The sequence below is a fragment of the Natrix helvetica genome, assembly GCF_964273705.1.
Source record: "Natrix helvetica genome assembly, chromosome: 13".
Lineage (NCBI taxonomy): Eukaryota > Metazoa > Chordata > Lepidosauria > Squamata > Natricidae > Natrix > Natrix helvetica.
Window position 1 is genome coordinate 5,345,493 of NC_138557.1, and position 22,884 is coordinate 5,368,376.

Genomic DNA, 22,884 nt, shown 5'->3' on the forward strand with positions numbered 1-22,884 from the left:
GCATTCACAACTTCTGGAGGCCAGTTGTTCCACTGATTCATTGTTCTCCCTGTCAGGAAATTTCTCCTCAGTTCTAGGTTGCTTCTCTCCTTGATTAGTTTCCACCCATTGCTTCTTGTTCTGCCCTCAGGTGCTTTGGAGAATAGTTTGACTCCCTCTTCTTTGTGGCAACCCCTGAGATATTGGAACACTGCTATCATGTCTCTCCATGTCCTTCTTTTCATAAGAGTAAACATACCCAGTTCCTGCAACCGTTCTTCATATGTTTTAGCCTCCAGTCCTCTAATCATCTTGGTTGCTCTTCTCTGCTCTCTTTCTAAAGTCTCAACATCTTTTCTACATTGTGGCGACCAAAACTGGATGCAGAATTCCAAGCGTGGCCTTATCTTACTTCTGTTCCAGGTATGCTCCAGACAAGAAAATAAATGAGTCTGCAGTTGTGTGCAAAGTTCACGAGATAAGATACCCCCTTCAACAGAAACCACCCCAAGATAAAATGTCCTGAGCTTTGGCTGAAGGACAATTAGCTTTCAGGAGAATCAACTACCCAGATACGGGTGAGGTCACAATATAACGGGCTCAATTTAAACCAAGAAATCAAAGAATGACAAGAAATCTTAAGAAAAACCTGAATCAAAAAAATGCAATCCCTTACCAAGTATATTAATACCACATGTTACGAAAACAGGCAAGGCTCATGGATTGCAGGAAAAAAAAAGTAATAATAAAAAAGACTAACATGCCACCCCCCCTCCCAAATCCACCAACAAAGATTGTTGATATGTCCAAGCGAAAGAATTTCAATTTAGCCCGAAGGAATGAAAAATGTGTTTCCTGAAACAACAATTCTTCTCGTGTCTCAGACATAAGAAAGGTTTTTGTTTTTTTAAAGGTTGCTGCGGCTAAATTTAGAAACTCAGATCCTGCATTTTCCACACGTTTATCCTATTAGCGCATAGCCTCGAATCTCTTTCAACAAGAATTCCATTTTTTCTCCAAGGCATGTTATTTCTGCAAAGTCCTTTTTACCTTTTGCAGCTCGGAGGGTGCCCAACGTTTCACAACCGGGACCAATTTCATAATTTCTTTTTTGCCACAGTTGCTAAGTGAATCACTGCAGTTGTTAAGTGAAACCTGAGGTTGTTAAATGAATCCGCCTCCCCCTGTTTGACTTTGCTTGTCGGAAGCTGCCTGGGAAGGTCGCAAATGGCATACATATGACCCCGGGATGCTGCAACCATTGTAAATAGGTCGCCACTTGCCAAGTTCCTAAATATTTCAGACTTTAACAGACCAAATTCCCACGGCGATTCAGACCACTAGTCTCATGACATCATTCTCAAAATGAGCCAAATCAGATCATTTACTGGATGTAATGATTTCCAAACACACAGACACAAAGGTCCTAAAAAGCCAGAGTTTGTGCACAGATGCCATTACAGCACTGAGTTAAATCAGAAATCACAAATTGTCTGATTTAACAGACCGTTGGAAATAACGGACACTGCGAAATGGTCTGTGAAATCCAGGCTCTGCTCCATCACAGTCTGCTAAAGCAAAGTTTCTTGCCTAAAGCGATGGTGATTGAGTCAATAAGGTATCCTGAGCAAAAACCAAACAGCCATTTAAATAGGAGCCAGCCGTGTGCAGCAGCTGCTAAAAAAGCCAACACAGTTCTAGGCGGCATCAACAGAGGGATAGAATCAAGATCACGTGAAGGGTTAATACCACTTTATAATGCCTTGGTAAGGCCACACTTGGAATACGGCATCCAGGTTTGGTCGCCACGATGTAATAAAGATGTGGAGACTCTAGAAAGAGTGCAGAGAAGAGCAACAAAGATGATGAGGGGACTGGAGACTAAAACATATGAAGAACGGTTGCAGGAACTGGGTATGTCTAGTTTAATGAAAAGAAGGACTAGGGGAGACATGATAGCAGTCGTCCAATATCTCAGGGGTTGCCACAAAGAAGAGGGAGTCAAACTATTCTCCAAGGCACCTGAGGGTAGAACAAGAAGCAATGGGTGGAAACTAATCAAGGAGAGAAGCAACTTGGAATAAAGGAGAAATTTCCTGACAGTTAGAACAATTAATCAGTGGAACAACTTGCCTCCAGAAATTGTGAATGCCCCAACACTGGAAGTCTTTAAGAAAATGTCGGATAGCCATTTTCCTGCCTAGGCAGGGGGTTGGACTAGAAGACCTCCAAGGTCCCTTCCATTCTATTCTATTCTATTCTATTCTATTCTGTTAAAACATATGACGGCATAGCACTAAGCGTGAATATAATGGAGCCCTTTCCCTGGCAGCTGAAGGCCACTTTGTGGCTGGATCAACTTCCTCAACCTTTGGATGCTGACATTTGCAGTCTGGCCGCAGTGTGTTGCAAACAAGGGGGGGAAAATCTGACTCCTAGCAACTCAGGGGAAGCCAAGGTTTCGATTCTCTTCCCCTGCTTGAGAAACAGATCCAACGTGGTTTTTTCACCTTCTGCTTTTCAGCTGGAGGGCGAACATATCGGCCAGATCGCCTGCCAGGGGGAAGGCGAGGGAACAAATAGGGACACGGTATATCCTGATGTCACTTACGAAATGAAACAACCCATCATTGGCACAAGGACCGTGTTGCACACACAGCGGCATCATGACTTGAACTGGGCACCCGTCTCGGGTGCGAAGGATCACACTTTAGGTTCTAGTTAAGAATAACTTGGCCAGGAGCCTCGGAGAGTCACAAACCAATGAAGTGAACTAATTGTCTCCTGCAAACTCCACTCCCCTTTCGCTCCTCTTTTATTTCCTCTGGGAGGGGCCATTCATCGTCCACCTGTGGCCTTACTCCCAAGTCGACCCCTGTTCTTTAGCTGCTCCCTTCGTCTGGCAACTCTGCGCATGCGCACACTGGGAACAGGCTCCAGCTGTTCCTCTGCCTCACTGATGTCTGACTCTGAAGGCAGCTGATAACTGTGAGACGGCCCTGGCCCCCTCTCTGCCTCCGACACAGAGCCCCCATCAGAGCCTTCCCCAGACTTCAGGACTGGCCCATCTTCCTCCCCAACCTCCTCACTGTCCGAATCTGCTGCCAGCTCTGCTGCCACTGGAAGGACACAACAGCCTGTATAAGTTGCGGCCCATATATGATATCTTCGTACGGAGCTCAGCTTTCATTTAGAACTCCAGCCAGAAGAAGGAATTCAGAGCAGAGCAAGTGATTTTGAAGGCACCATGGCGGATGGAATGTGCCAATGCTATAATTAGACATAATTAGATTGTATCACAGCACCTAATTATAGTTCCCGGATGCATATCATTAACTGCTATGCTAAAGCAGCCTCTGACAGCCATGGCATTACATACGTATAAGAACTTCGTCACTTTAGGACCTTAACAGCAGAAGGAATGGAAGGATGGACGGCATTTGGTCATTATTTCTACTTAGATGCCTCCTGGGAACTCGGTTTTCTCTGTTTGGGCCAGGGTCTTTTTTCTAGGATCCTGGAGAAGATACAGACCCCAAATTGCATGCTGCCAACTTCATTGTTGTTGTTAGTTGCAAAGTTCCATCACGACCCCATGGACCACATTCCTCCAGGCCTTCCTGTCCTCTACCATCCTCTGGAGTCCATTTAAGCTCACACCTACTGCTTTGGTGACTCCATCCAGTCACCTCATTCTCTGTTGTCCCCTTCTTCTTCTGCCCTCCATCGTTCCCAGCATGAGGCTCTTCTCCAGGGAGCCCTTCTTCCTTCTCATTCGGTGGCCAAAGTATTTGAGTATCCTCTTCAGGATCTGGCCTTCTAAAGAGCAGTCAGGGTTGATCTCCTCTAGGACTGACCGGTTGGATGGCCTTGCAGTCCTTCTTCTTTCACCCTCCATCGTTCCCAGCATGAGGTTCTTCTCCAGGGAGTCCTTCTTCCTTCTCATTAGGTGGCCAAAGTATTTGAGTTTCCTCTTCAGGATCCGGCCTTCTCAAGAGCAGTCAGGGTTGATCTCCTCTAGGACTGACCGGTTGGATAGCCTTGCAGTCCAAGGGACTTGCAGGAGTCTTCATTAACATTAGCCAACTTCATTAACTTCTTTATTTATTAACAATGTATTAACATTAGCCAACTTCATTAACTTCTTCAGTTGTCCAATCCAGCGCCCTCTTTGGGAAAGAGGAAGTCTGGTGATTCAATCACACCACAGATAGAATCTCAGAATCATTTACTGGACCTTCTGAAGGACGTTTACGTCTTTTGAAGGCCTTTTTTTCCCCTGTTCATCAGTCAATTGCAGTATCTTCCTTCCTTTTCTTTTTTTTATATTTGGTGGCAAAGACTCTTAACAGATGTGGATATCTTCAGCCTTTCAGAGGAAGAATTGAATAGAATGGAATGGAGAATAGAATAGAATAGAATAGAATAGAATAGAATAGAATAGAATAACAGAGTTGGAAGGGACCTTGAAGGCCTTCTAGTCCAACCCCCTGCTTAGGCAGGAAACCCTATACCACTTCAGACAAATGGTTATCCAACATCCAGTACCCCCATCTATTCTCTGCATCCCGAGTCCCAGCTGATTGGGAGGGAATGAGGATTTTGCAGCATCCTTCTCCCTGGAGTGGGGAGGGAATGGAGATTTTGCATTATCCTTCCCCTGGAGTGGGGAGGGAATGGAGATTTTGCAGTATCCTTCCCCTGGAGTGGGGAGGGAATGGAGATTTTGCATTATCCTTCCCCTGGAGTGGGCAGGGAATGGAAATTTTGCAGTATCCTTCCCCTGGAGTGGGGAGGGAATGGAGATTTTGCATTATTCTTCCCCTGGAGTGGGGAGGGAATGGAGATTTTGCAGTATTCTTCCCCTGGAGTGGGGAGGGAATGGGGATTTTGCAGTATCCTTCCCCTGGAGTGGGGAGGGAATGGAGATTTCGCAGTATCTTTCCCCTGGAGTGGCCACAAAGCCACACCCACAAAGCCATGCCACACCCACAAAGCCATGCCCACAGAACCTGTAGTTAAAAAGTTTGAATCCCACCACTGGTGGAGACTTAGGTTAATCGGTCCATCAAGGCATTTTCTCCTTTAAAATTGCAATATTCCTCCCCCCACTTTTTCTAAAAACATAAATTTCCATGGAAAACACAGGAATTTTAGCTGGGAAGCACGTTGTTTTTTTATGAGCCAACTATTTATTTCATTCCGAAAGGAAAAATAAAATTTTGCCGGCGCCAACCACGGGGAAAAAAAAAACCTAAACATTTAAACTGTGGGTTTTTTTTTTTTAAAAAAGCAATTATTTCAATATGGCATCTGAAAAAACAGGCCTGAAATGGAGAGGCAGACTTCCTGTTTGATTTTCTTTGAATATTTTTACACGGTGTCATTTTTTTTTTCCCACCCTGCCCTCTTCCTTGAGAATTTTTACACAATGAGTAAGGCTTGTCCGACACTAAAAACCAAGCTCATTCACAAACAGAAGAGAGAGAAAAATCCCCCGACAGCTGGATCCTGTATTATTCCCAGATGTTCGAAAGCTATGTTTATAATGCTCAAGAGTCTACCCAGCAGTGGGAAAATCTGACCTACATGATCATAAATTATTTTTTCCAACGTTGTGACCCGACCATTTTTTCCCTCTTTAGTCTTGCACATACACATGTGCCTTGCATCTGATCTTAAAAAAAAATGTTTTTGTTTTTTTTAAAGTATAGAAATTCCTCCCATCCATTCATTCCATACAAAGGAACGGAGAAGAGCAACCGAGATGAATAGGAAACTGGAGGCTAAAACATACAAAGAACGGTTGCAGAAACTGGGTAGGTCTATAGTCTAGTGAAAAGAAGGACTAGGGGTGACATGATAGCAGTCTTCTGATATTTGAGGGGCTGCCACAAAGAAGGGGGGGTCAAGCTATTCTCCGAAGCATCTGAAGGTAGGACAAGAAGCAACGGATGGAATTGTAGGAAGTAAGTTAGCATCCACCCGTCCCCTAGAAAAATGAAAGATTTTAGGAAATATTAAAAGGGAGGCAGACACTCAGCTGCCCCCACCTTTGTCAATGGGCCATTAAGGGCCTAATAGACTGAGCCAGTCTATTCTGCATAACAAAGATCTACCTCCTTCAGGCAGAGCCATAATAGGAATCCCAAAGCCCATTCATTACCCAGCAAGAGTCAACCAAGCTGGGGACTCAGGACAGCCAACAGAGTTGCCCCTGCATGGCCCCATGGGAGTATGACAACCAGTGAGAATGCAAGCTCAAATTCAAAAGCCCAGAGAGGGCATAAAACCAGGGCATTCTCAGCATCGCTCCCCTTTTTCTCCCAGGACCTCAAGCCATGTGGTCCTGTCCACCATTAAAACCATCTTCCCAAGCAGACTCCATGTTTCCAGTGTCTTTCCCCCCCACTTGGAACTGAACCCAGAAGGACGTTTCTTCCAACAGAATCAAGGAGAGAAGCAACCTAGAAGTAAGGAGAAATGTCCTTACAGTGAGAACAATTAACCCGGGGAACTGCTTGCCTCCAGAAGTTATGGGCTGCTCCATCACTAGAGGATTTTAAGAAGAGATTGGACCACCATTTGTCTGAAATGGTAGGGTCTCCTGCTTGAGCAAGGGGTTGGGCTGGAAGACCTCCAAGGTCCCTTCCAACTCTGTGATTCTGTTGTCTTATTCTGTTACCACTACAAATTATTTATTATTATTATTTCTTAGCGCTTATAGACCGCCCCCTCTCCCGAAAGGGACTCGGGGCGGTGTACAGTCCATATCAAAATACATCGTAAATGACTATAAAATTTAAACAATTAAAATTATTAAGTGGATAAATAAGAGGAGGATAAAAAGATATACAGAACTGTACTGCTAAGTAAATAATTTAAAATGTACAGAATTTAAAACCCCAATATCCTATAAAATTAAGTTTAAAAGAACAATCCCCCTAAAAAACCAGTAAGAAATATGTATGCCAGGAGGTAGACGTTAAAATTATGCCAGGCCAGCCAAATACATGAGCAGCATGGCAGATCAATCAAGGAGAATTCAATTCCTCAAGGCTTTCAGAAAAACGTTGCGTGAAGTGGGAACGCAAGCAAAGCTTCCAGAGTTTGAGGCTGTCTCCATTCTCCATTCAAAATAAGTGCGTCCAGCGGACACACATATAAACACGGCATTATATTTTCCTAATTGGGCGACACACATTCCATTTCCACACAATGAGCGGTTGAAACCTGACTTTTGTTAGGTAGGTTGCTATGAAACAGCAAGCACCAAGGCGCCCTTGGGAAACAAGCTGTAACACCTACCCACACCATAGTGCCCAAGGTGCCACTTCCTGCTGATCTGAAATTCGCACAATATTTGCTTCACTAAGCTAGTCCTTTGCTCAAGCAGGAGATCCTATACTATTCTGGAGAACGTAACGTGGAATAGCCAACACCCAGGGGTGGGGTTGAAATTTTTTAGCAACACGTTATTTGCCCGGTTGCTGGGTGGGTATGTCCAGGGTGGGCATGTTTTATTTATTTATTATTTATTTATTTTTTAATTATTTTTTATTTTATTTATTATTTATTCTTAGCGCTTATAGACCGCCCCCTCTCCCGAAAGGGACTCGGGGCGGTGTACAGTCCATATCAGAAATACATCATGAATAACTATAAAATTTAGACAATTAAAATTATTAAGTAGATAGATAAATAAATAAGAGGAGGATAAAAAGATATACAGAACTGTACTGCTAAGTAAATAATTTAAAATTTAAAAATTTAAAACCCCATGGCCTGCTCGGCCTCCGTTTTCACCCTCCCCAGGTTCCAAAGGCTGTCCTTGAGCTTCTGGGAGGGTAAAAATGGCCTCCTCCCCCCCCCCCCCGGGCTCAGGAGGCCGTTTCTGGACTTCCGGGAAGCCTATTTTTGCCTCCCAGAGCCTCCACGCGGGCATTTACCTGGCATGATAAACAGGCCATGTGGAGACTCCGGGGAGGCGTGGGGTGGGATGGGTGAGGCCAGCCAGTGCTTCCAACTATCAGTTCAGTAAACCAGATGCAAAATTAGCACCCGATTCTCCCAAACCGGCTGAATCTCACCCCTGCCAACACCCCAGAAGATAAGTTCAGGATCCAAAAGGAACTGGACAGAATTGAACAATGGACCCTATTCAACAAAATGAAATTTAATGTGGAGAAAAGCAAGGTTTTTACACCCCTAGTCAAGATCAACCCAAGAGTACAGATTAGGCAGAACTTGGTTTCAAAAACAATAACTTGTGAGTCGGAGTCCTAGTGGACAATTACTTAAATATGACCCCAGCAGTGGGTGTTGGTGGCACAAAAACCTAATACGATCCTTAGTCCCTTCCAGCTGTGTTCTGAATTGAAAATTGAAAATGGCTGCCTAATATCTTCTTAAAAATCTTCAGTGATGGAGCACGTACACGTTCTGGCGGCAAGTCGTTCTGCTGATTGATTATTCTGTCAGGAAATTCCTCCTTAGTTCTAGGTTGCTTCTCTCCTTGGTCAGTTTCCACCCGTTGCTTCTTGTCCTGCCTTCAGCTGCCTCAGAGAATAGCTTGACCCCCTCTTCTTTGGAGCAACCCCTCAAATATTGGAAGACCGAAGGACTCATCTGTTGCTCTTTTCCAAGATGGGAACGAGAACTCTTCCGTCGTGTAAATGTCCCCGATACAAACGGCGCCTGAAACTTCCAAATGAAAACAGAGCAAGTGAGGTACTAATGCCACTCTATAAAGCCCTAGTAAGGCCACACCTAGAGTACTTCATCCAGTTTTGGTCACCACACTATAAATAAAAATATTGAGATTCTAGAAAGAGTGCAGAGAAGAGCAACCAGGATGCTGAGGGGACTGGAGGCTTAAACGTATGAAGAACGGTTGCAGGAACCGGGCATGGCTAGTCTAGTGAAGAGAAGGACCAGGGGAGACAGGATAGTGGTCTTCTAATATTTGAGGGACTGCCACAGAGAGGAGAGGGGTCAAGTTCTTTTCCAAAGTACCCGAAGGCCAGACAAAGAATAATGGATGGAAAGTGAGAATGAAGAGATTCAACCTAGAAATAAGGAGGAACTTTCTGACAGTGAGAACCATCAACCCATGTTGACTTTGGAAGTTGTGGGAGCTTCATCACTTGAAACTTTCAAGAAGAGACTGGACTGTCATTTGTCAGGAATGGTGTAGGATCTCCTGCTTGAGCGAGGGGTTGGACTAGATAACCTATAAGGTTCCTTCCAACTCTGTTAATCTGTAATCTGAAATAATTGACCCAAAGGACATTCAAAGGGTTATAAAGCAGGAAATCAGCCAGCCTGAGTCAGCCGTTTAGGGTCAGTTAAATAAAAATCTGGCTTTTTGCAATCAAATGTCCTCAGTTCCTTCCTTGTTTACTTCAAAATTGCCACGGCTGGATATTTCTCGGGAAAAGACGACCAGGCTTAGCTCAAGCCCTACGATGTGGTAGGTTGTGTTTGGCTTAACGTGCCGTGGAAATCGAGCCAGGAGCCTCCCTCAGTCAAACTCACCAACCTGGTATTCACCAAACCACAGTTTATTGTCTAAACCACAAACTGCTAGCTTCACACGTGCCCGAATCCAAACTAAATAAATACCAGCGGTGCCAATAAATGGCGCCAATGTATTTGACCACCCTGTGAATCCAGTGGTGAGAAGAAGAAAAAACCCAAGATTTGTGTCTCCTGCACAGCCTCCCACCGTAATTAAGATCTGTTTTGGGTGGTCCCAGAGGCCGTCTCAATCTAAACTCGGATTACAACGAGTCCTCGTTTTGCAACGGTTCATTTGGTGACCGTCCAAAGTTACAACGGCACTGAAAACGGTGACTTGGTTATGACCCTTTTTCACACTTACGTCTGCTGCGGCATCCCCGCGGACACGTGCTCAAAATCCAGGTGCTTGGCAACTGACTCAGCTTTATGACATGATCCTGAGATCACACGATCGCCTTTTGGGACCTTCTGACAAGCAAGCTCAATAATGAAGCCAGATTCACTTAACAAGTGTGTGTCTAGCTTAAGCGCTGCAATGATTCACTTAACAACAGGGGCAAGACGTGTTGTGCAAGGGGGTAAAATTCGCTGAAGTGATGGCTCACTTAGCATAAATTTGGGGCTCAGTTGAGGTCGTAAGCTGAGGAATGGAATAGAATAGAATAGAATAGAGAAAGAAGGAAGGAGAAAGGATAAAATAGGATATGATAGGATGGGGTAGGAGAATAGAACAGAATAGAAAATAGAATAGAATAGAAAATAGAACAGAATAGAAAATAGAATAGAATAGAAAATAGAACAGAATAGAAAATAGAATAGAATAGAAAATAGAATAGAATAGAATAAGAGTTTAGAATAGAGTAGAGTAGAGTAGAGTACAATAGAATAGAATAGAATAGAATAGAATAGAATAGAATAGAATTCATTTATTGGCCAAATGTGATTGGACACACAAGGAATTTGTCTTTGGTGCATTATGCTCTCTACTTCTACTCTTAACTTTAATCTGCTGGACCTAAACTTTGCCTTAAGTTTTTCCTCTGTTTGGAACTTTCCAGAACAATTTGTACCAGTGGATGGAGAGAAAGCTGAGACGATGCATATTCTCCTGCACCGAACGTTTCCTTTCAGAGGGGGGGGGGGGGCAGGAGAAAATACCTAACAGCTGTTAAGGCCCAGCTGCATACTTTCCAATTTGCTTGCATTGAACCTAGATTGCAGCAGCTGATCTATAAACAATATTTGCAGCTATTTTCGAGACGCGCCATCGCCCTCAATGTGGGCGCTAGTTACATGTAAGGTTACCAGATGGCGGGGAAGGGGATGAAGGACGTCTCGGCTGCATTTGCCCAACAGACGCGTCCAAGGCTTATCCTGTTGACCCAAAAACTTTTCAGTTGGGGGGGGAGGGTTTCCACTGCAGCAGGAGAATTCAAGGGCTGCAACTAGACAGGGCCAGAGCCACGCACCCAAAGAGCGTCACTGAGTGAACCAGCAGTAAAAGAAGTTGGAACCCACCCCTGCAGCACACACACACACACACAAGACCACGCCTAGAATCCTGCATCCAGTTTTGGTCCCCCCACTATAAAAAAGATGTTGAGATTCTAGAAAGAGTGCAGAGAAGAGCAACAAAGAGGATTAGAGGACTGGAGGCTAAAACATGCGATGAACGGTTGCAGGAACTGGGCCTGGCTAGTCTACTGAAGAAAATGACCTCCCAATTCTCCTCCTCCTTCCACACTCCCTTCTAGCACTGATAATGTTCCGTAGTTGGGTCACGAAACGTCTGCAAGAAAACCACCCAGCTCAGAGAGCAATAAGGACCTCACAGTCCTCCCTCCTCTCCCTTCTAGCACTGATGATGTTCCCTAATTGGGTCATGAAACGTCTGCAAGAAAACCACCCAGCTCAGAGAGCATTAAGGACCTCACAGTCCTCCCTCCACTCCCTTCTAGCACTGATGATGTTCCCTAGTTGGGTCATGAAACGTCTGCAAGAAAACCACCCAGCTCAGAGAGCATTAAGGACCTCACAGTCCTCCCTCCACTCCCTTCTAGCACTGATGATGTTCCCTAATTGGGTCATGAAACGTCTGCAAGAAAACCACCAAGCTCAGGGAGCATCAAGGATCCCCTCATTTCAACCCTGAACGACAAATATTCCCCTTTATAAGGACTACCTATGCGTAGCAACGTTTACCCCTAGGCCTAAGGGGCGGAAACGTGTTTTTAAACTCCAGAGCAATGAGATAACATTCGGAAGTGGGTCAGACAGACACCTCCCTGAATGGAGTAGCATATTAAAAAGGAGAGGCGACGCAAGACAACAACGAGAGCAAAATTCTGTTTTTATAGCCAATCTCAGTCAAAGCGGGTTAAAGTTTTCCCGCGGAGTTGATTTCCTGGTATGGTCTATTACTTCAGTGGGGCTGGCCCATATTTTTTCCCCCGTGCATCGAGAAGATCTGTGTGCAGAAGTGAACTTTGCATTATTTGCAATTGTTTGTTTGGAAGGCACCCGCAATGCATGCAAGGATATCGCAAGCACACTTAGGCAATACTGAATTAATGCAGTTTTCCCACCGGAGCGCAAACACTTAGGGAAAAAATACAAGGTAGTACGATTACAGTTCAACACACACACACACACACAATTTTTGTGGCTAAGCGAGAGATTTGTTACGTGAATTTTGCTCCATTTTTACCGGTGTGTTGTTTTTGTTTTTGTTTTATGTTTGTGTTTTTGACGTGTAATTTCCATTTTACCATTTTCTTGATTCGTTCGGCATTAAATACGTACCTGCAACAAACTTATTTGAATTTGACTAATGACGGGAGTGCAATTTTTAAAGACACTTTCCCCATTTCTGTTTGGTTCCTGACCCTTTCTGAAAAGGTCCCCTGCAAATATTTGGAACACCTGTCATATTTTAGAGTCGAAAATGGCAGGAAAGGGTGTTTTAACACCTGTGTCTTGAATTCCAGAATGTGGATGTAAATATTTTGTAGCCGTAGCCTTACGGACTGAGCGTGTTTTTTTTTTTTTTTTTAATGAAAGCAAATATTCTCAAGGTTTTTTTAGGCTCCTGGTGGCTCTTTTGAATGCATTTCTTTCTATAATTAAATATATCAGCTGTTCAGTTTCTCATTCTCAGCTCTGACAGTTTTTGAAGCTCGGGCTAAAAAGGATAGCCGATTGAGATGATTATTTGCATCCAGAATACAAAAATACTCCTAAGTAAATTGAACGTTGAAGGGGGAAATGTGAGCGCTTTGAAAACTATAACTGGAGTGTCCAGTTATAGACCGTATTTTTCAGAGTATAAGATGCACCGCAGTATAAGACGCATCAAGATTTGTCTGAAGTGGTGTAGGGCTTCCTGCCTAAACAGTGGGTTAGACTAGAAGACCTCCAAGGTCCCTTCCAACTCTATTCTCTTTTAATTCTAGCTTAAAGCAGAAATGCCATTTGCAGCTCAATTTCCCCCTGCCTTGAACCAATCAAACCGTACCACAATAACGACGTTCGAGGATCTCTGCTCCGTAAAATGAAAGGACCGCCTTACAAAGCGAAAAGAGAGACGGAGAGAGGACCGTATTCAAAGTGTGGCCATGGGTGGTGAGCACATTAGAGCTGTGAAAACAAAATGAAACCACATCAAGAGGCTTTGCTTATTCATTCTGCAACACCTTCAGAAAGGTGATGGGGGGAAAAAGACTGTTGCTTCTTCTTCGGCTTCTCCCGCAGCCTCTTGAGTCTGGTGCAACTTTTCCTCTGAGGAACACCTCCAGATGTTGCCGTCAAAGCTGCTAAAAAGACAAGACACCCACGGTTCCATGAATATTTTACGGGTGAATTTCCTCGCCTCGAAATAAGCCTTTTCCCCAGGTGCCAATTCAAGGTGCTGGTGGTCACCTTTAGAGCCCTTCATGGCTTGGGACCATGAGTGAACCATCTCTTGCAGGTCACATCTACCCCACCCACTAGAGTGGGGAAGCAGGGAATGTTGCAAGTCCCATCCGCTGGGGCAGTGATGGCTAAACTTTTCATTGCTGCGTGCCGAAAGCATGCGCACGCCCATAATGCAATGCACGTGTGACCCCCCACCCTGTGCGCCCCATCCCTATGCATGCACACATGACCCCCCGAGCTCCCCTCACCCCATGTGCAATGCCACAGGGCCCTCATGCATGCGCCCCACAACTGCGCATGGATGCATCCCCCGGTGTATGCCCCATCCCCTGAGCATACGCACACGATCCCCTCGCTTCCCTCCCAAGAATGCGTGTAGTACAGACCCGAAAACCAGGTGGCCAGAGGAAGGCATGCACGCATGCGCATTAAATGGCTCTGGTGAGGTTCGGTCGCCGGGGTGGGAGGTTCTTACAATATTTTTTTATTATTATATTCTTTTTAAAATTAGTTTTATTGCTTTATATATGAAGGTTTTAAATTCCTGTAAGCCACCATGTGCAAGTCACGAGAGCTCACTCCGTTATGCGGTGCTAGGGATTCGAACCGCCGAACTGCCAACCTTTTTGATCGACAAGCTCAGCGTCTTAGCCACACTGACCTGGTTTGTCCTTTTTTTTTTTTTTTTTTTGCAATGCATGTACAGTATTTCCTATCTGCAGCTGTCTGAACAGCTGGGGAAATAGATGCTGTGGGAGATAACTATGGCAGCACTTTGTTTGTTTACAGACTCCTTGGTGGCATGCCTCCGATTCGTGCCTGCCTATTTTCCCTCTTCTTCTCGAGATAAAATGCACCACACCTACTACTAAGTTTCGGAACTGGGTTTCTTGCACAGGGATGCCGTCACAAAGCCTCCATTACTCATCCGCCTCTCGGCAATGATGGACGGACGTGACATATCCACAAGCCAACGAGCACAGTCAAGTCACTTTGCTGGAAGGAAGCCAAGGTTCAGTGCATACCTCTCTTATCGTGCTCATTTTAAGGGCCTTTTAAGTCTATGCATTTCAATCGGGGGTGAAATTCAACAGGTTCTGGAGAACCGGTAGCAGAAATTTTGAGTAGTTCGGAGAACTGGCAAATACCATCTCCGGCTGGTCCCAGAGTGGGGTGGGAATTGAGATTTTGCAGTATCCTCCCCCTGCCACGCCCACCAAGCCACGCCCACAGAACCGGTAGTAAAAAAAAAACGAATTTCACCACTGATTTCAATCTATATTTAAACATACAGCTGGTTCTCAACCTACGACCACCACGGAGCCCGTGGCTAAGTGAGAAATTGATTGTGTGAATTAGGCCCTCTTTTACGACTTTTTAAAAAGTTTTATTAATATAAATAGAAAGAGCAACATGTTCAGAATCCATGCAGAAATGGATAAACTAACATTTGAAATCAAAGATGTGGAAGACACTGAATATTTTGAGGTATGGGACCTGTTCTATCGAATATCCTGAAGAGGAAACTCACCACCTAATGAGAAGGAAGGGCTCCCTGGAGAAGAGCCTCATGCTGGGAACGATGGAGGGCAAAAGAAGAAGGGGGCGGCAGAGAAGGAAGTGGCTGGATGGAGTCACCGAAGCAGTCGGCGTGAGCTTATGGACTCCAGAGGATGGTAGAGGACAGGAAGGCCTGGAGAAACATTGTCCATGGGGTCGTGATGGGTCGGACACGACTTCAAAACTAACATCAACAAGAAGATGTACAAACTGACAGTGGTTGGCAATGTTAAAAGTAACAAAGTTTTGGGCATGTCCAACCAGCAACTAGAGGGGGGTGGGGAATAGCAGACAATGGTTGCCCTATGTCCCAAAACAAGAAACTACCATTTATGGTTGGCATTGATACCACCCGCACGAATCGACTCTACGAAAGCAGAAACCCCTGTCTTCAGATGGCCCTCTGTCTATCTTTCTTCATTTCTATAGGATCTTTATCTCCAGGCCTAATCAAGCGTTCATTCATTACTTTTTCCAACCCCCCCCCCCCCCCGGAAACAACTAAGCTTTCATTTTTCTTCTTTTCAGAAACAGTTGACCTTTGAGGGGGAAACGCAGTGCCGGGGTGGGGGGACAGAAAAATCCATAATTTAGATTATGGCATATAAAACAAATTCTTGATTGTCTTCCCCACTGAATGGAAGACAAAGCCGAATCGGACCAGGCTCCCTACAGCTGGATTCTCCCAAAGGACTCCCTTCTATCCCCATCACCACCAGGAGAAAGTTCCCATTCATGGCCATTGTCTTCCAACAAACAAACCCAGATCCGATCTCCCAAATATGGATCAGCAGGCTTTTGATGTTATGCAGATGAAGGAAGGTTGTTTGGGGTTTTAGATTGTTGTGCAAATCCAGGGTTGTTTTTAACACAGCTTATTCATTCAGGTGTGTGTTTCAATGTGAAACTGAACTGAAACTGCAGTGATTGCAACTCCAGCCATTCAGGAGAACAAAGACCAAGCCTAGGATTTTATCTCTAATCCTGGTCAACCAACAGAAGAAGGAATGTCAGAAGGAAAAAAAAAGGCCTGGTTATTTTTCCATTTTTTTCCACCCCAAAGCTGGCTTATCCAAATCAAGAAAGCTGCAAGGATCTTTTTGCAAACCAAGCAGGGCCAGAAATTCGGAGCGACTTTTTTTTAATAATCAATTCGGTTCAACCGAGGCCACGGAGAGGCCGGGTCAAAATCCTCAGCGTCAGAAATCACATGCACAACATTGACAGGAGGAAAAAAAAGAGCATGCAATGTAGTGCCAAGTAGAAATGAAGACAGGTTGGGGGGCAGTAATCCATGGGGGGGGTGAGAACAGAATTTGGGGTGGGGGTGTCTAAAATCTAGGGCTCAACCCTCCTCCCCCTGCACGAGAGGAACCCAAATGCCCAGATTGCCATCATAAAATCACCACTTCTCTTTCCACGCAAACTCTTCATAGCAGGCTCCCCAATATTATTCGCAAGCTTGCCAAACCCTGAAACTACCTCTGGCTGCACCCCGGGATAGGAGACTTCAACTGGATTCCAGCTCCCATCATCCTTGACCCCAGAACAGAGGGGCAGGTTGGCACACAGCGGCACCCAAAGGCCAGCCAGTCGTGTTCCGACTTTGCTGAGATCAAGCCATTTACTCCGCGGCGCCCCGCACAGGCTTGAATCACACGTGTGTGTGTGTGTGTGTGTGTGTCTGTACACACTAGTGTGTTTGTGTAGTGTGTCCCACAAGAGAATCCACCTCCATCAGCCCACAGCCGTGGGGATCACGCACAGAGACGCCAACCCTAAACCGTCTTAAGCGCATTGACTGGTCTTTCGCCTTCCCGTGCCAAGCCGGATCCCTCCACCCCCCCCCCCCAATCCAAACTCTCAAACTGGGGGAGAGGGGAGAATCGCTTACCGCCCCTCTCCCGGGAGTCTACTTTGCCCGGCTCCTTCCTCCCCAGCACCCCACCAAAAAGCGCCCCCTCCCCCAAGAATGCCCGACGTGAAATCTTGGAGAGCCTCTTTGCACGCGCTCAGAGGCACTCTCGTCCGACCCCGGCACGGGGGAGGGGGGCAGACCCCTCTCTCTGCGCTCCCTCCTCTCCAGTCCCCCGCCCCAAAAGGCGCCCCTTAAGAATGCGCGGCTTCAAATCTTGCGGTGTCACTCTGCACGCGCTCAGAGGCACTCTCGTCCGACCCCAGCACGGGACGGAGATGGGGGAAAACACACCTGCGCTCCCTCCTCTCCATCCCCCCCCCCAAAAGGCGCCCCCTAAGAATGCGCGGCTTCAAATCTTGGGGTACTTCTCTGTACGCGCTCAGAGGCACTCTCGTCCGACCCCAGCACGGGAAGGCAATGGGGGGAAAGCCCTCCATCTGCGCTCCCTCTTCTCCAGACCTCCCCCGCCTCTCCAAAAGGCGCCCCTTAAAAATGCCCGGCTTGAAATCTTGGAGTGCCTCTCTGCACGCGCTCAGAGGCACTCTCGTCCGACCCCGGCGCGGCACGGAGTTGGAGTGGGTGGGGGGGGAAACCTCTCTCTCTGAGCCCCCTCCCCAGCCTCCTTTCGCCCGGAGCGTCTCGCCCGGCTCGGATGCAACGCCAGCCGCGGCCGGCCTTAGCAACTCACCGCTTCCTCCTCCTCCTCCTCCTCCGTCTTCGTCCATGGTGGGGCAGCGTCTCCCCCCGGAGCAACCCCGGAGCAGAAGCAACCACAGCCGCTCGGCTCGGCCGGGAAAAGACGCTCCGCCGCCTGGCTGGCTTTGCCAACAACGCCGCGGCTTCTGCAGCTGTTGCAGCTGTTTTCAGCCGCCGCTGGCTCGGCCCGCCCGGCTCATCTGACCCGGTGCAGCCTCCGCGGAAATGGGCGGACGAGAATGCCTCGCCTCTCCCCCGGCTCCTTCTGCCCCGCCTGCGCTGCGCTGCTTGGCTCCGGCCAGGGGAGGGGGAGGGATGCCCAGCGAGGGGAAGGGGAGGGCTGGGGAAGGGAGGGAGCCATGCAGGGGCAGCTCTGCCAACCAACCACCGCCAGGAGGCAGCCGAGGGGGACCCAGGTGCCAGGTGGATCTCTCCCACCCACCCCCCAAAAAGGATATGGGGCTGGAGAATAATGCATCCTCTCTCCATCCTCTCTCCATCCATCCACCTGGTTTTTAGAGTTGGTACCCTGGGAAGCTAAAGGGATCGATTGGCAACCTAACCCCACCCCCCCCCCCCAAACTTTAGCCTTAGACCTGGGATGGTGAACCTAGGGCACATGTGCCAGAGGTGGCACGCAGAGCAGGGGTGAAATTCAGCAGCTTCTGACAGGTTCTGGAGAACCTGGAGCTGAAATTTTGAGTAGTTCGGAGAACCTGGAGCTGAAATTTTGAGTAGTTCGGAGAACCTCTCTCTCTCTCTCCATCTCTCTCTCTTTCTCTATCTCTGTCTGTCTCCATCTCTCTATCTCTCTTTATCTTTCTCTCTGTGTGTCTGTCTATCTGTCTCTCTGTCTTTCTCTCTGTCGTTCTGTCTCTCACTCTCTCTCTGTGTGTGTCTCTGTCTCTCTCTCTCTCCATCTATCTCTCATTCTCTATCTGTCTCCATCTCTCTCTCTCTCTTTATCTCTCTCTCTCGCTCTGTAATTCTCTCTGTATCTCTCACTGTCTGTCTCTCTGTCTCTATCTCTCTCTCTCTCTCTCTCTCTCTGTGTCATTCTCTCTCTCTCTCATTCTTTCTGTCTCACTGTCTGTCTCTCTATCTGTGTCTTTCTGCCTGTCTCTCATTCTGTCTCTCTCTCTCTCTCTCTCTCTCTCTATCTCTCTGTGTCTGTGTGTCATTCTCTCTCATATTCTCTCCATGTCTGTCTCTCTGTCTGTGTCTATTTCTCTCCCTCTTTCTATCTCTCTGTCTATCTCTCATTCTCTCTATACCTGTCTGTCTGTCTGTCTCCCTATCATCTATCTCAATATCAGGACTGCTCATTCTTTTGCATGTTAAAAACAGTGCAACGAAAGGCATCCGTAACGTCTAACCTTTGCAACGGCAAAGCGAGCGCTGCCGATTGTGCTTTCAGCAGTGAATCAGCCGTCTGCTGAGGTTGAGACGTGGGTGATCTTTAGGCAGTCCTCACCCTCGTTATGTTTCCAACTGTGGTTTCGTGGTCTCTGTAGGCCACCTACGTGCTTCTCAAGCTCTCAAAATTGTTCTGCTGGAAGAACGGTCTGCTGGAAACCCCTTTTCAAGTCCCCTTCGTTAAACTAATCGAGCCAAGTAAAGTTCACATGCACACCACCACGGTCTTTACAATTTCAAAATGAATAATTCTGATCATTTTCATTGTTTTAAGCCACCGCGATGAGAGGCGGAGGAAAGCCCTGGACATTTATTTTACAAAGAACAGCTTGCCCAAATGAGACTGTTTGATTCTTTGATCCTTGGTTAAAAAGCAAAAAGCAAAACAAAACAAAAATCTGAGGTCAGATTCAGCCAGTGAGGAGGCTGGGCCAGTCTTGGAGTCTGAGGAAGGCTCTGATGAGGGCTCTGTGTCGGAGGCAGAGAGGGGACCAGGGCCGTCTGATAGTTATCAGCTGCCTTCGGAGTCAGACAGCAGTGAGGCAGAAGAACAGCTGGAGCCTGTTCCCAGTGTGTGCATGCGCAGAATTGCCAGAGGAACAGCTAAAGAACAGGGGTCGACTTGGGAGTAAGGCCACAGGTGGAGAATGAATGGCCCCTCCCAGAGGAAATAAAAGAGAAGCGAAGGGGGAGTGGAGTTTGCAGGAGACAATTAGTTCACTTCATTGGTTGGTGACTCTCCGAGACTCCTTGCCAAGTTTTGCAGAGATCGGCCTGGCAGCTCTCCAAGCCAGATAAGGTCTGTGACTGTAAATCCTCCCTTGGAAGACTTTGCTGGATGTGAATGAGCAGAATTTACAGTCAATTCATAAAAGGGTTTTTTGTCGGGACCAGGAGTTTGCTTCATGCTCTTGGGAAGCCTCGGCCAGAACAACCTGCTTCATATTTTTATCGCCCCCCCCCCCCCCCCCAAAAAAGCAAGTCCAATTTTTCTTCCATCCATTCCTCTGTTGTTTCTAAGTTGGATTGTCAAACCAGCACGACCAGAAAATCCAGACGTAACCGAGGGTAGAACTCCAGTGGAATTTAAGCATGCAAGGAGGTGTGATTGGAATTAATATCAACCCTGACACAACAGCTTGGATGAAAAACACGTCCAAAACGAGTTTGAAAAGAAGCTTTACTATAAAAGGAGAACAACAACAACAACAAAAAACCTAGAAAAGACGCATTTGTTAAAATTCGATCGAATTCCCTTCAGAGGCGGATCGAGCGAAGATGCTGTTTTCAAGCTGAGTTTTCTTCACGTGCATTTTGATCAAACCGGTGATGGCTTCGTTGCGAAACATTTCGGCGAGCTGCAAAGGGGTCAGGCCTCCCATCACGCTATTTACATCTGCGGCAGCATTCAGCAATAAGTAGCAAATGCCCAGATGCCCTGAAAGGAAGGAAGGAAAGCAGGGAGGGAGGGAAGGAAGGAGGGAAGGAAGGAAAAAAGAAAAGAAAGGAAAAGAAAAGAACGAAAGAAGGAAGAAAAGGAGGAGGGAGGGAAGGAAAAAAGAAAGGAAAGGAAAAAAGAGGAAGAAAGAAGAGGAGGAGGGAGGGAAGGAAAAAGGAAAGGAAAGGAAGAAAGAAAAGGAGGAGGGAGGAGAGAAGGAAAAAAAAGTAAGGAAAAGAAATTTTATGAAATGACTTTCTCTCTCCATTTATGCCATGAGATTTATTTTAGCTTCTCTATTAATTACTTATTCATGATTAGATTTATATGTAATATAAACTTAGCACATTGGAATTATTTCCTTCTTCAACGACAACCTTATGTGGCAAGTTGGGTCCTCACACTTGCGACCCTCCAGGCAGCCCCATGGTCACGTGATCAAATTTCAGGCGCTTGGCCACTGCTCAAGCAGGGAACCTTACATCATTTCAGGCAAATGGTTGCCCCATTTCTTGTGAAAAACCTCCAATGATGGAGTATCCACAACTTCCACTTATTAATTGTTCTGTCAGAAATTTCTCCTCAGTTCTAAGTTGCTTCTCTCCTTGATTAGTTTCCACCCGTTGCTTGTTGTTCTGCCCTCAGGTGCCTTGGAGAATAGCTTGATTCCCTCTTCTTTGTGGCAACCCCTGAGATATCGGAAGACTGCTATCATGTCTCCCCTAGTCCTTCTTTCTCTTAAGCTAGACATACCTAGTTCCTGCAACCGTTCTTCATATGTTTTAGCCTCCAGTCCCCTAATCCCCTTGGTTGCTCTTCTCTGCACTCTTTCCAGAGTCTCCGCATCTTTTTTGTATCGTGGTGAGCAAAACCGGAAGCAATATTTTCATATTTACCATAAACAATTGCCAAATGCAACGGAGTTGCCCCATCACACTGGGGGTTTTGGACGTTCACGTTAATCCCCGGATAATGTAAAAGCAGAGAAATGAGATGCATTTTGCCAGTGTTCACGGCTGCATGCAGGGGGGTGTTTCCATTTTCGGCGGCTTGGTTGATGTCAGGTACGGGAAGAGCCTGCAAATCACGACATCATGGAAGGCATTAGCAGGAAAGAACATAACTGGAGATCTCCAACACAAGTAGTTCTCGACTTATGCCCACACTTGAGCCCCAAAATTTCTGCTGTTAAAGAGAGGCAGCTGACAAGTGAGTATTGCCCTATGTCACCACCTTCCTTGCCACAGTTGCAGGGGTGAGATTCAGCCGGATCGGACTGTTTCGTCCGAACCGGATGTTAATTTTACTTCTAGTTCGCCGAACCAGTAGTTGAAAGGACTGGCTGGCCCCGCCCACCCCTCCCCTTCCCTCCCAGGAGTCTCCACGCGGCCCATAAGTGCAGGGCCTACATGGATGCTCTAAGAGGGCAAAACACGGGCTTACTGGAAGTAATGGAAGTCTGGAAACGCGCCCCATTTCCAGCCTCCGGAGCCCGGGGGAGGCCGTTTTCGCCCTCCCGGAGGCTCAAGGAAAGCCTCTGGAGTCTGGGGAGGGCAAAAACGCCCCCCTCTGTGGGGCAGGAAGCTGACTAGGCCACACCCCCATGGCCATGCCCAGCCAGCAACGGGGCAGAGAACCGGTTGCTAAACTTTTTCAATCCCACCCCTGCACAATAGGTTAAATTATTCACCGCAGTCATTAAGTTAGTTACACTCTCTTTGAGAAATCTGCAATCATCAAGGTTTCTTGCACGCCACTGACCATTTCAAGAAAATACTCCAGAATCTTAGACTGGTCATAGATAGTGGCCAAAAATAACAGATTTCGGTTCTTTTCATCCACGATGCTCAAGTCCAGCTTCTGGCTTCGGACCAGATAATCCAAGACATCAGCGTATCCCCACTGGACCGCCTGCAGAGTTCTTAGGAGGCAGAAAAACAAAGACATGGAATAGTTAAAACTATTTGCAAAAGGACCAAACCAGGGGGTATCCAAACATTTAAGACTTGTGGACTTCAACTTTGGCTGGCTGGGGAATTCCGTGAGTTGAAGTCCACAAGGCTTAAAGTTCTCAAGTTTGGACACCCCTGGACTAGGCATTTCAAAGCTGACACAAGTGATTCCCTCAATGAAGAAGTGAAATCTCTTAATAATACTGTACTTATGTTTATCTAATGAACGATTTGTGATTCGACATATAATTGTAAGTGGTGACCATGGAAAGGACGCACAAAATCTTGTAACCAAACGACACGCTCTATGAAATGGAAGAAGGTTGTATGTGTTTTATGTTTTTTGTTTGTTTAATAATAAATATATATATAAAAAAGAAGTGAAACCTCCCAGCTTTAGTCATTACAAACATCTGGCCTCTAGCACCCTCCAGTGGTGTGAACTAGCAATTCCCTCCTCCATCTAAAGACACAATTTTGTTCTATAA

General features: G+C 46.4%; 1 protein-coding gene across 1 annotated transcript in view; it reads right to left on the bottom strand.

The window, feature by feature from the left end:
• The window catches only part of CYTH3 (cytohesin 3), a 51,152-nt gene extending 33,378 nt beyond the window's left edge, over nt 1-17,774 (bottom strand). Inside the window, exon 1 of the mRNA XM_081965492.1 lies at nt 17,583-17,774. Coding sequence (XP_081821618.1) covers nt 17,583-17,619 — 37 coding nt within the window. The 5' untranslated portion in view covers nt 17,620-17,774. The remainder of the gene's footprint in view (nt 1-17,582) is intronic.
• Between the last annotated feature and the right edge of the window lie 5,110 nt (nt 17,775-22,884).